The 12,143-nt window shown below is 45.1% G+C and overlaps 1 protein-coding gene across 10 annotated transcripts in view; it reads left to right on the top strand.

Annotated features, from left to right (window-relative positions):
- The window catches only part of PKP4 (plakophilin 4), a 213,582-nt gene extending 201,845 nt beyond the window's left edge, over positions 1 to 11,737 (top strand). For 7 of the 10 annotated variants that reach the window (XM_087819836.1, XM_016209836.2, XM_016209098.2 and 4 more), the window contains 6 exons: positions 9 to 204; positions 4,533 to 4,617; positions 4,740 to 4,857; positions 7,124 to 7,252; positions 8,883 to 8,956; positions 10,735 to 11,737. In XM_087819836.1, the coding sequence (XP_087675962.1) occupies positions 9 to 204; positions 4,533 to 4,617; positions 4,740 to 4,857; positions 7,124 to 7,252; positions 8,883 to 8,956; positions 10,735 to 10,983 (851 nt within the window). In that variant the 3' untranslated portion in view covers positions 10,984 to 11,737. The remainder of the gene's footprint in view (positions 1 to 8; positions 205 to 4,532; positions 4,618 to 4,739; positions 4,858 to 7,123; positions 7,253 to 8,882; positions 8,957 to 10,734) is intronic. The other 3 variants (XM_016210581.2, XM_087819839.1, XM_016212748.2) reach the window with 2 other exon arrangements.
- Positions 11,738 to 12,143: the final 406 nt, after the last annotated feature.

The raw sequence follows: 12,143 nt of genomic DNA, 5'->3' as shown, positions 1-12,143 counted from the left end.
TTTGGCAGGTAAATACGCCATGCGAGACCTGGTCAACCGGCTTCCTGGAGGCACGGGCCCCAGCGTGCTGTCTGATGAGACCATGGCGGCCATCTGCTGTGCTCTGCATGAGGTCACCAGCAAAAACATGGAGAACGCCAAAGCCCTGGCCGACTCTGGGGGCATAGAAAAGCTGGTGAACATAACCAAGGGCAGAGGAGACAGGCAAGTCCACTGCAAGGAGACGGGAGCGCAAGCCTCTTACTTCTGCTATCGTCCTGCGATAAGGACCTTTGTCGAGGATATGTTTCCTATTGGAAAGGATGTATTTCTGCTTTTTTTAAATTTTCAATCCTCACATGAGGATAATTTTTCTATTGATTTTTAGAGAGAGTGGAAGAAAGGGAGGAAAGGAGGGAGGGGAGGGAGAGAAATACATCGATGTGAGAGAGACACAGTGATTGGTTGCCTCCTGCATGCACCCCAACCAGGGCTGGGGATCAAACCTGCAACCCAGGTTCGTGCCCTTGACTGGGAATAGAACCAGGACCCTTCGGTGCTCGGGGCAATGCTCTAACCACTGAGCACACAGCCAGGGCTGTTTCTGCATTTTTTTACATGCCAATAAGCAAAGCCGTTTCCAGTGGGTTTGCTGGGACAGGCCTTTGCAGTCATGTGGCCCTTTTCCTGGTCTTTATTATAACACTCCTGCGTTCATTTGTGTCTCTAAGGTCTCATTTTGTTGTACCAACCTTAGAAGAATCAGAAACGCAATGATGAGGAAAATCTGGAGGCACCATTTCCCTTGTTCCTTTGGCTCTGCTCCAGGCCTCTTCTGCAAGAACATCTTCTTTAACCCTCTGTAGAGGGGCTGATTGCTCTGCAGGTGCCCAGAAAGTATTAAAATCACCAGTCTGCTGCAGGGCCTGCTGTGTGGCCTCAGGATGTACCCTGGGCTTGCATCCTAAATTTTCCTTTGCTTTTGGATGACACCTAATTGATGAAGCAACAAAAGCAAGGATTACAGAATCAGAGGCAAAAATAGAATCTTTTTGTCATGGAGCTATAGCATAACTATGAATCTGGCTTAGTATCAAATCAGAGACTCCTTTAAGGAAGTGGAAAGTAGGGCTGCTGGGTGCCTTCGCAGCACAATAGGACCTCAGCCACCTGATGGTAGTAAAATGGCCCCTGTCTCCCCACTCTCCACCCCCCCACCCCCCCACCCCCCGCTCTATTCTTCCCAGCACTGACTTCCCCTGATGTGTTATTTGTGGCTTTCTCTGGCTTCTGACTCCCCCAGCAGCAGGGACTTTGTCGTTTTTTTCACTGCGGTATCCTCTGCACCTAGAACAAAGCCTGGCCCATAGTAGGTGCTGGGTAAATACTTATTAATTGACTGAGTGACAGTGTTAGAACTCATTATGTCTTGTCTAGTCTTTTATACTTTTGAAGAAATTTCTAAAATACAAGAATTATGTTACAAAGTATATTCTCATCCCCCAGAAATTACACCTATCAACGTTAACCATATTTCCTTTCAGTCCTTTTTGTATGTATCTTTTTATTTCATTAGTAATAAAAGCCCACACTCATTTTTATTTAAAAGGAAATGAAACGTTACAGATAAAGCTAAGATCCATTCCATTAACTCCCCCTCCAGGTCCTCTTCCCTCTCCCTGAAGTACTGTGATCACTTTTTGTGCTCTTAAATTTTTATTAGATAGCCTTCATTTGTGAAAGGCATACAGAGAAGCTGAAGAAATCCCGAACCAGGGCCAAAACTTTGCATATTAAAAAGTATTATTACCCAATCTAATATTTATTTTTCAAAATAGATTCAAAAAGTTGTAGATCAAATCAGGTTGTCTTCGGAACATACACTTACCTTTCCTTATCCATTCACTGAGTGTGCATTGCCTACCTGCCATGTGCTGCAGCAGTGAGCGGATCGCTCAGCAGCCCTACCTTGTGTCCCACGGGCAAGCTAGACGAGGTATCGATTGAGGGGAGGTGATAGGGCATGGCAGGGGCGAGGAGGGGATCACAGTTCTAGACGAGGTGGTCAGGGCAGGCCTCAGGGAGACAGAGCCCTTTGAGCACAGACCCAGAGGAGAGGCTGGAGGGTTCTCTGAGGGAAGAACATCTTGGGCAGAAGGAACAAGTTAGGTAGGTCCCTGAGATGGAGGAGTGCCTCGTGTGTGATGAACAGTGGGACTGGAACAGAGCAAGTCAAGGGGAAAGGAGGAGGGAAACTGACCAGAAATATAAGACCCTTGGGGCAGCATAAGGACTGTGACGTTCACTCTGAGTAAAACCAGAAGCCATTGGACGGTGTTCAGCAGAGGAAGGATAGGTTCCCTTAAAGGGATCATAATAACAAACCCTCCCCCCAGGTAAAGACTCATGGTGGCAGCAGCTGGGGTGGTAAAGTGGTGGTTGGTTCTGACATGGTTGGAAGGTAGAGTCGGTGGGATTTACTGAAGGATTACATGTGCAGCATGACAGGAGGTGAGTGTCAAAGGATGACTCCAAGGTCTTTCTCAAAAGATACCGATAGGATGGAATTGCCACTTAGCCCCATGAGGAAGCCTGCGGAGGAGCAGGTTTTAGGGAAGACCAGAGCTTGTTTGGACCTGGTACGTGGGAGGTGTCTATTAGACATCCACTGGAGTGTCCAGTCAGCAGAGAAGACGCTTGAGTCGAGTTCAGCGTAAAGGTCCAGGCTAGAAATATAAATTTGGGAGTCATCAGTGTGTAAGTGGCATGTTTAGAGAAGTGGCTGAGATCAGTAAAGAAGTCCATGTACATAGAGAAGAAAAAGAGGCTCACGGGCTGATGTCCCTCCTAGTTAGAGACCCAGGAGGTGAGGAGCCAGCAAATGGGCCCAGTAACGAGGAGCCAGATTACTCAGAAGAAACCGGGGGCGTGTGGTGTCCCAGAAGCCAGTGAAGGAAACGCTTCATTGGTGAGCCTGTGTCACATGCTCCTGCTGGACCAGGTAGGACAAGGATTGACTTGCCCGACTGAATGATGTTAAGGTCATAGGTTTAAGAGAATATGGGATGAAGAAATGTGAGGGGAGAACACATAATTATCTAGGAGTCGTGCTGCAGAGGGGAGCAGAGAAACTTGCTTTTCTCCAGAGTCAGGTTTCTGCTCATAGAATTTGTCTCTAAAAATACCCAGCCTAGCTGTGTGAAGGTGTGTACTGGCATACTCCTGCTCCGTCAGGTGTTGCAGGTAGTCCTTGAGCCAGGCATAGGGTCTGCCTCTCTGCCTCTGTCCCTGTGGCCCAGCCCTTAAAGACGGGGAGATGAACAACAGGAACATCAGGACCCACTGAGAGTGGAGTTGCAGGGGGTGTTAAGACCCTGTGAGGCCATTTGTGGGTGTCTGAAATTTCATCTTTTTGTTTCTTTGAAGTATCTCCTTGCTCCAGGGTCTATTTTGAAAACAAAGTTTAGAAAGGCTTTGAGTGGGTTGGTTTGACCTGGTTCTGTCCTTGACTTGTCAGAACACTGAGAAGAGTGAGTCTTGGTGGGAGGAGGGATGGAGGCATCCAGAAACGCCCATCCTCCAGGAGCAGAGGGTGACACCCCTGAATTTGCCTCTACTCTGCCCTTGCTGAAGAGCTCAGAATCCTTAGGCACCTATCTATCCTGTTGTGAAGGGTGGAGACAGTGCTTCCAACCCGCTCGCCTCTCTTCCCCCGCTTCATGAGCGTTTAATTGGGACGATGAATAAAAGAAGTCAGAGTTAGATCCGTAATACCCATTTGAAGTCGATTTTCAGTGTTAAAATGGATTCTGAAGAGAGGTGGTCAGTCATCCTTACACCTGACTCCTGATCACCACTCCACCCCTAGCGTGCGGATCTGAAGGCCTTCGCTGAGGCAGGAAGCTGCACTTTCCTCCTCACTTACTGGTGAAGCCACCAATTTACAGACACAGCCCGGAGATTGACATGCAGTGACTCTGGGTGGCAGGGCTTACACAGCGCCTGGGTTCAGCAGAATGTCTCCAGAGACATTATTTTCTAAATCAAACATCATAGCACATGTGTAAACACTTGTTTACATAGTGGTATAAATGATAAGGCAATGAAGGTGTTTTATCAAGGCCTAATAATGGGGGGGGGTATATTAAATTAACTTCAGAGGGTCCTCAGACACTCGGTGTGGAGTTGTGGTCAGCGAGGTCAGCCCCTTGGTGCATGTGGGGGAAGGCTGGGGGCTCCCCTCATGGGGAGGCTGAAAGAGGCCCTTGACGTAGAGGTCACAGGCTCATCCCCACCATAGTTTCTTACCGCAGAGCTGACTGCCTGAGAGCCTGCTTTGGTCCTTGCCACCCCTGGCCAGCCCTGAACTTCGCCGACTCCCAGGTGCACCTGATTCTTTGGTGGTGTTTTCTAGCAACGGCTTCCGTGCCCTCTGTCTGGTCCTTGGAGAGATGGCCTCTTGGCCACAGGTTTGTAGCCTGAATCTCTCCAAGTGGAGCCTGAGGCTGTGCCGTCCACATTCATTAACATCCACACTTTCTCCCTCTCCCTAGATCATCTCTAAAAGTGGTGAAGGCAGCAGCCCAGGTCTTGAATACATTATGGCAATATCGGGACCTTCGGAGCATTTATAAAAAGGTAACTTGCAGGAATAGCTCGGCATAATTAGCACTCATCAGAGCACACATTCGTAATCATTTATCGTAGTGAAATGTCATTATTCATTTTGAGAGCTTCCTTTTTCTCCTTTACCTCCACAGGATGGATGGAATCAGAACCATTTTATTACACCTGTGTCAACGTTAGAGCGAGACCGATTCAAATCACATCCTTCCTTGTCTACCACCAACCAACAGATGTCACCCATCATTCAGTCAGGTCAGTGGGTAGACCTCCTCCTTGGTGAGAACATTTGTGTGACAGAACATGTTTCTCAGCCAGAGAAAACTGAACATAGTTGATTGAACCCATCATAGGCACACACTCTCTGCTCTTCCAGCCTTCTTTGGGAAGTACATGAGACTAAGCAACAAGCCCAGTTTCTAAATCCTTTCATTTTAAAAGTTTATGCAAGTTTACACCAACTACTTTTACTGCATAAAAGTATCTCAGGGTCTCCTATCCACAAGATTTAAGATTCTCCCTCACTGGGTTCATGAAGGGGCCCAGCAATCTCGTTTCACAAGCTGATCTGGGGGTATAGGTACAGGAGAGTGGAGGAGCACAGTGTGAGAACCCCAAGTTTGTGCCTGAAAATGTTTGCTCTGCCTATCTGCTGGCCATAAGTTTGGAATCTCTTCCAATGTGATCTTGAATTTTCTTGGTGAAAACTCATACAAACAGAGTCCTTTAGACAAGATCTTAACACCCACTGCCTGGGAGAGCTATGATCTCCTATAGCTTCCTCACCAGTTAGCCTCCATCCCCTGGCTGTGTTCCAGGCCCCCAGCTTCCATGACTAATGGGAACAGGCCTTGCAGGTGGGTTTACAAGAATTCCCTTTGATTTGGTACCTACTTATTTGTTGTGTTTAATTTGGTAGAAAAAAGTGATTTGAGACTTAGACTAATTTCTTTTTTTTACATGTAAGGATAGAATATTACTACCAAGCCAAGTCAGTCCTGTAAATTTAATTCTTATCTAAATGAAATAGGAAAAGTAGTATCTTTCTTTTTATTTGACTATAAATCTCTCATCCTGACATACAAATATTATCAGTTGTATTCAGCTACTACTGGCAGTATTCTCATGTGGACATATGTGTCCAAAAATACTAATATATAACCAGTGATTCTTGTCACATAAATGGACATCTCTGCTTGTACTACAAATTTTTAAAAATTATCTGTGCCTACTGTGTATGGCGTATATTTATGTCTTAGTTTTTAAATGATGAGTTGTCTTCAAAGTGACCTATGTTTTGTTTTTTATATCCATGCTGAGCTCCCAGGTGTGGCCTGAAGCTGTCTTCTTTTATAAAAATGCTGAGAATTACTTAGGGACTCAGAAGTAGGGGTACAAGGGGAAATAAGAGATTTGGCTGCTTAACAGAAGGCATATGTACAGGCAAAAGGATAATTTCAGGCAGATAAAGACATAGTTACTAAACCGTGAACTTCTTTTGAGGACCTCTGAAATACACACACTGGGCATTGTTGACGAGCCCCCACCCATGTTTCTAGGTACCCTTCTGGGTTCTGTTCAGAGCTGGGATATAATGCACACTTGTTTCTCCAGTTATTCTAAGGACATATCACCCGCCCTCAGCACTAGTGTGGTAACTGCTTATGAGCACCTCTGATGCCTTGCTAATGTCACTGTGGGAGGCAGGTGGGTGTGCTGTCTGTCCTGTCACCTTCCAGAAAGCAGGCGCGGTGAGTAGCACCTGCACACTTCCCATGAGTGCTCGCCCTTGCGTAACGTGGAGCGACCCTGCACCAGTGAAGTGACTTTTTAAGGAAAAAAGTCCATGTGGGTCTTTCTCTGAAAGTATCGAGGCAGCAGAACCACTGGGGCAGGGGCAGGGTGCTGCTGCTTTCAGGTCAACCAGGTGCCAGTCCTGTCAGCCCCGTGAGCTTCTTGATGAGCTGGGCTTCCTGAGTTTACATAATTTCCCTGAAAGCTAATTGCCATAAAAAAATAATAAAATGTATGGGCTGGGCACTTTCATTCGAACAAAGTTAAAGATGCAGATATTTTTGAAATAATTAGAAATCAAAATATTTATTTACTGAAGAGCTATACATAAAGGATAGTAGATGGGTGTTTTACAGGCAGCTGAACTGGGCTCATAAAGTAGTAAATGTGACTCCTGCATGGCTGGTCAGTTCTTACCCAGTTTCAAGAGCCTGATGGAGTCATTGAGGCTGCTGCTGGGGAACCTGCATGGTCTCTGACTGGGCAGCGGGCATTCAGCTCCTCAGCAGCAGGCTTGGGTATTGACGGCGCTTCCCAGTGGTGGGCCTGCGGGTCACCTTCCTGTGGCTCAGGCTGACTATTGTGTGACTCAGCACCGCTAAGAGCTGCACTGCACTTCTAATTACTGACCTTTGTTTTTCCAGAGAGGAGTTTCCAGAGCCACTGACAGTCTGATTTCTCTTTCTTCTCTTTCTCTCTCCCTCCTCCTTTCGCCTTCTCCCTTCAGTCGGCAGCACCTCTTCCTCACCAGCACTGTTAGGAATCAGAGACCCTCGCTCTGAGTACGATAGGACCCAGCCACCTATGCAGTATTACAATAGCCAAGGGGATGCCACACATAAAGGCCTGTACCCTGGTAAGATGCCAGTTGGGTGTGTGATAGAGTACCTCGAAAAGCTGTGTGTTTCCGGGCACCCGGCCGGTGGCCTGTGCAGTCACCCGTGCCTGCACTGAGCCGGGCCCCCAGCAGCTACCGTGTTCCAGTTTCTCCATTTCCTGCTTCAGGGCTGTTGCCTTTTCTGCTTGTTAAGCTGAGGTAGTGGTCTGGTGACCACAAATAAAAAGAGCACTGCACCCAGATAAGAAGTGATTTCTGGCTCCCCCGCCATGCAGTCCTTTGTTCAGCCCCCTCCCTGCTTGTCAGCGTGTCAGAACCCTGAGCGCTGGGCCACTTTACAGGGCCACCTGTCCTAGACGGGCCCGAGAGTGGAGAGCAATCTCATTTACATTTTCGTGGAAAAGAGTTTGAATGAATAACAAAATGTATAATGTGATTCTCCTCAGTGACTATTTTTTTAATAACAAAAATAATGTTATTAGTATTACTATTGTGTGTCCTGTTCTGAAAGGTATGCTTACACCTTACTGAAAGGATGCCAACCCAAAGGGTTACCAAGATTTCAGTGTCCCCATTCTCAACTACCTTGCATATTGTAACTACTTCAGAGGTTTCAAATAAGGCAATGTGAGCTATCCAAAAAAAAAAGTACTCTTTTCTCAAAAGACCTATTTCTTTAAAAGAAATAAATAAAAGCTGATGGCAACTGAACTGCTGGGGGAGTAGTCTCAGTTGTGCTGTTGTCTTTGAAATTGTGATTTCACAGGACTGTTTACTAATCGACTGTTGTTACTATGGCAATTAATAGCTCAGAAAATTGCAGATGCTACATTTCCAATGTCAAGCTCTTTGCAAAGGAAATGCACATACAAACTGAAGTGCATTGTTCCCTCCGATTTGCAGCAGCCTGCTTTTTAGACTGCCTCCTCAGCATGTGCACCCTTTGTATCTTCTTCGCTTGCTTCAATAAACTAATTTGCCTCAAGTATGTTTCATTTTCCTCATTAAAATAAGTAAACATCTTTGCTAGCCTTAATAATAATAGAAGAGTAGCCTATGATATCATTGGGAGTCTACTGTGTACTCTTAAAGACAACTGATTACCAGGTTGTTTTGGTTTTAAAATGTACTTAAATATGGCAGACACAAGAATATGCCTCCATGTAGTCAGGCTGCTTAGAACACACCTGTGCCTGCTCTTTCCAGGACCTGGGATTTTGAGTCAAAGCTGTTCTGAAGGCATGGAGCTTGTTCTAGTGTTTCCCTTCCCCCCTCTGACCCAGTGTTCTAGCTCAGAGCTCTGGAAAAGTGGTGTTTCTCGGCTTAAGGAGCGAGGCTGCTGTTCAGGGCCAGCCAGGAAAGTCTTCACAGGTGTGAACAGTGACCAGGGGCTGAGAAGGAACCCGTTTTGAATGAGCTGTGCATTGGCATTGCTTTTTGGTGAAGCACACAGCCTGTTCAGCAGCTCCTAACAGCCCTGGGGGAAGCAGCAGGGAGATGCAGGGAGCCCAGCTGTCCCAGTGTGTGCTGGCCCCGGGGAAGCAGGCCATGTCAGGGACGGCACCAGCCCCAGTGTAGGGAGCCCACGCAGCCTAATGGACCACAGTGATGAGCATTAGTTTTAATTTCATAAAATATTTTCTTACAGGCTCCAGCAAACCTTCACCAATTTACATCAGTTCCTATTCCTCACCAGCAAGAGAACAAAATAGACGGCTACAGGTGAATTTGCAATATCATTTTACAGAAGGCCGATTAGCAGGCGTCAGCACAGTAAGGGGTCTGCGCCGGGAGACTTACCAGAGCTGGGCCAGCAAGGCAGGGCCCGAGGAGCTTTCTCCGGGGATCCTCACTCCTCGGAAGCTCATCCTGGTTTAAGCAGATCACTGGCACAGTAGCCTCTTGTCCTTGACCTTCAGTCTCAGTGCTGCCGAGAGCACCATGCCACTGATGGGAACCTGCTGTGAAGCCTTTGACTTACATTCCTTGTCCGACCGTTTCCTTTTCCCACTTTTATTTTCCCTATTAATCTCTAAAACTCCTTCCGTCGTCTGGGGGGGGGGGAGGTTGATAAGCACACTTCATTCTGTCATCTCATTGTTCCCTTGCTGAGTGCACCTCACTCTCCATCTCCGTGACGCCCTTCCACTCAGGCTTCTGTGGGCTGAAAACAGGAGTCTGTGGCCAGGTCTCCGTTAGTCTCATAGGTGAAGGTGGACTCGGCCCTGCTGCAGGGAACCCCTCTCTCCACGAGACGGGCCTCATGGCTGTGACGTTCAATCTCTGCTTTCTTGGGGGGCCTAAAGTTCCTTTCGGTCCTTCTGGATGCCATCCACCTGGGTCATCTGATCTCTCCTCTTACCTTCCAGTAACGCCTGAGCAACTGGGATTTCCCAGGCAAGCTTGTGTCCTGTCTTTCAGATAAGGATCCTCTAAGGCCTCCCTCCATTTCATCAGCTTTTCTCTGTAGATGGAAATAAAGGAACTTCCCAAGTTACTCCTCATTTATATTACAGTTTTTTTAGTCAGAAGTAGCCTCAGAATTGTAACTTAGATTCAAGATAATGTCAGAATGCATTTAGTTCCAGAATATGATGTTGATAATCTGTGGGGTAAATTTGTTAACTTCTTACTAAGTGGAGGGATTTGCGCATGATCAAGAGGAAAGACAGATATAACAAAGACTTGACAGTTTTTCTCCAAACATATCTGAAGAAATTAATGTGAGATCAGAGATAAGACAACACAAAAGGAAATGGAAGCAGGATGCCCTGTGTAGATGCATGTGTGTTTCACCTTGCTTCCTCATAGGCAGGTTTAATAGCCCTGGCTTGGGGAAGTCTTTTCCTCTAGAATTGGATTTGTTCATATATCTCTTCTAATTTTATTGCTCTCCTGCCTGGAGATTACTTATTCTTTTAATTGTACAGCAGGGTTTCCAAAATGTTACTACATATTTCTCTAAAACTGAGGGATGGACTCAGTCCTCATCTCTGAGGTATATGTTTTAAAAGATGGTTCCACTAAAAATAAAATTAAAAAATGATTCTACAATTGTACAACTATGTGAAGCCCAAAAATCCAACCTCCAACTAAATTCATCATGTATTAATGGTTCCCCTTTGCCATAGCAATAATCAAGGCCATCCTTTCATTGGGCATGACCAGGTCACGGGCCCCTCCACAGCAGAGCACAAACTGGACCTCTGAGAAGGAGGGAGGTGGCCTGGGACTGTTTTGGGCTCTCCTGAGGCATCAGCTTGTAGAGGCCTTAGGACAGGACTTGAGCAAACTGCAAGCCCATCTGTCAGGTGTAGTTCAAACTTCCTAAAGTTCATTAGTAAACATACAGTGTGTACCAGAAACAACTTTGAACCATAAGTTCACAAATATCGAATATTGCTTTAAAAATAATGAAGCAGGAAGTACACATTAATTTTCCTTAAACATGTATTTCCAAATACTGCTTTGATTTATTTGCTTTTTCATTTTGTCAACAGCATCAACAGCTGTATTATAGTCAAGATGACTCCAACAGAAAGAACTTTGATGCATACAGATTATATTTGCAGTCTCCTCATAGCTATGAAGATCCTTATTTTGATGATCGAGTTCACTTTCCAGCTTCTACTGATTATTCAACACAGTATGGACTGAAATCGACCACAAATTATGTAGACTTTTATTCCACTAAACGACCTTCTTATAGAGCAGAACAGTACCCAGGGTCCCCAGACTCGTGGGTGTAGCATCAGGATGCTCAGAGAGGAACTCTTTCTTTCTAGCCTTGTTTGGATTGAAATGAAAAGTCTGTCGTGCTGATTTGCTGATGAAATGTGAATGTGAAATGGAAGGAATGAGTGAAGAGCATTTTTTTTTTCTTTTTTGAGGAATTATCAGGGAAGTGAGGAAACGTTTGAGAGAGAGAACTTTCTAAGCTCTGTTTAGGTGTTAGATCTAACTACTTGTAGATTCCATAGTCTGGTGAAGGTGTGGGCGATGTGATGAGAGATTTGAGAAATGGGTGAAATGAGATGGGGGATGCGTAGGTCAAATCAAATTAAAGATGATTTTTTTAATGTGAATAAAGTTATGTTCTGATAGTTTGTACAGAAAAAAAATAAAATGGATGCCCTTCATGTTTTATTGCTATTACTAAATGTTGAGATTGTATGCTATTATGTCTTGTAAATTTCTTTTGTTGGTGTAAATATGGAAATGCCACATTGGTTAAGTGCCATCATTTGTAATGCAGTGTGTCATTTGAAAAGAGATTTGAAGAAACTGACAGCTTAAAAAACAAGTGGGAAACCCAAGGAATCGTTAGCAATTAAAAACAAACTACATCTTTTGTTTTCAAAATGAATATTGTACCTTCGAAGCACAAAGTCCAGTCTGGTACAGCAGCGCCATGGCCATTCCCCGCCTCCTTCATAGGACACGTCACTGCCATTTTCTATGCACATGAGAGAAAAATAAATGTGGAGATTTCATCCTTGGAAATTTGTTCCCTGTTCTTTTTTTTTTTTTCCTGTGTGTAATACAGAAAAGCAGATTTAATACATGTGAATCTAATTACATGTTGGAAACAGCTTAGATATATCCAACTCTTTTGGACTTTTCCTAGTTTTGTACAGTTAATAGTTGGGTATATGGGACGGGCCATACACCCAAGAAGGAATCTGTGGACTTGCCTCTTCTCTCTCTAAGTATTTTTATTTCTTGGGCTTTGTTTCTGTTTTTAATCTAACGCACACTTCTGTTTTGTCATTGGGCTTTTGGGGGTTTTGTTTTGTTTTTTCAGGCTGCTGTGTGTATTTAACACAACTTTTCACTTAAATCTGGCAATCTGGCCCTAACTAAAATGATAGACTTTTTGGTATAGTTTTGAAGAGCCAATAACTACATA

This window comes from Miniopterus natalensis, chromosome 8 (genome assembly GCF_054644295.1).
Source record: "Miniopterus natalensis isolate mMinNat1 chromosome 8, mMinNat1.hap1, whole genome shotgun sequence".
Lineage (NCBI taxonomy): Eukaryota > Metazoa > Chordata > Mammalia > Chiroptera > Miniopteridae > Miniopterus > Miniopterus natalensis.
This window is presented reverse-complemented; position numbering and strand designations above follow the sequence as displayed.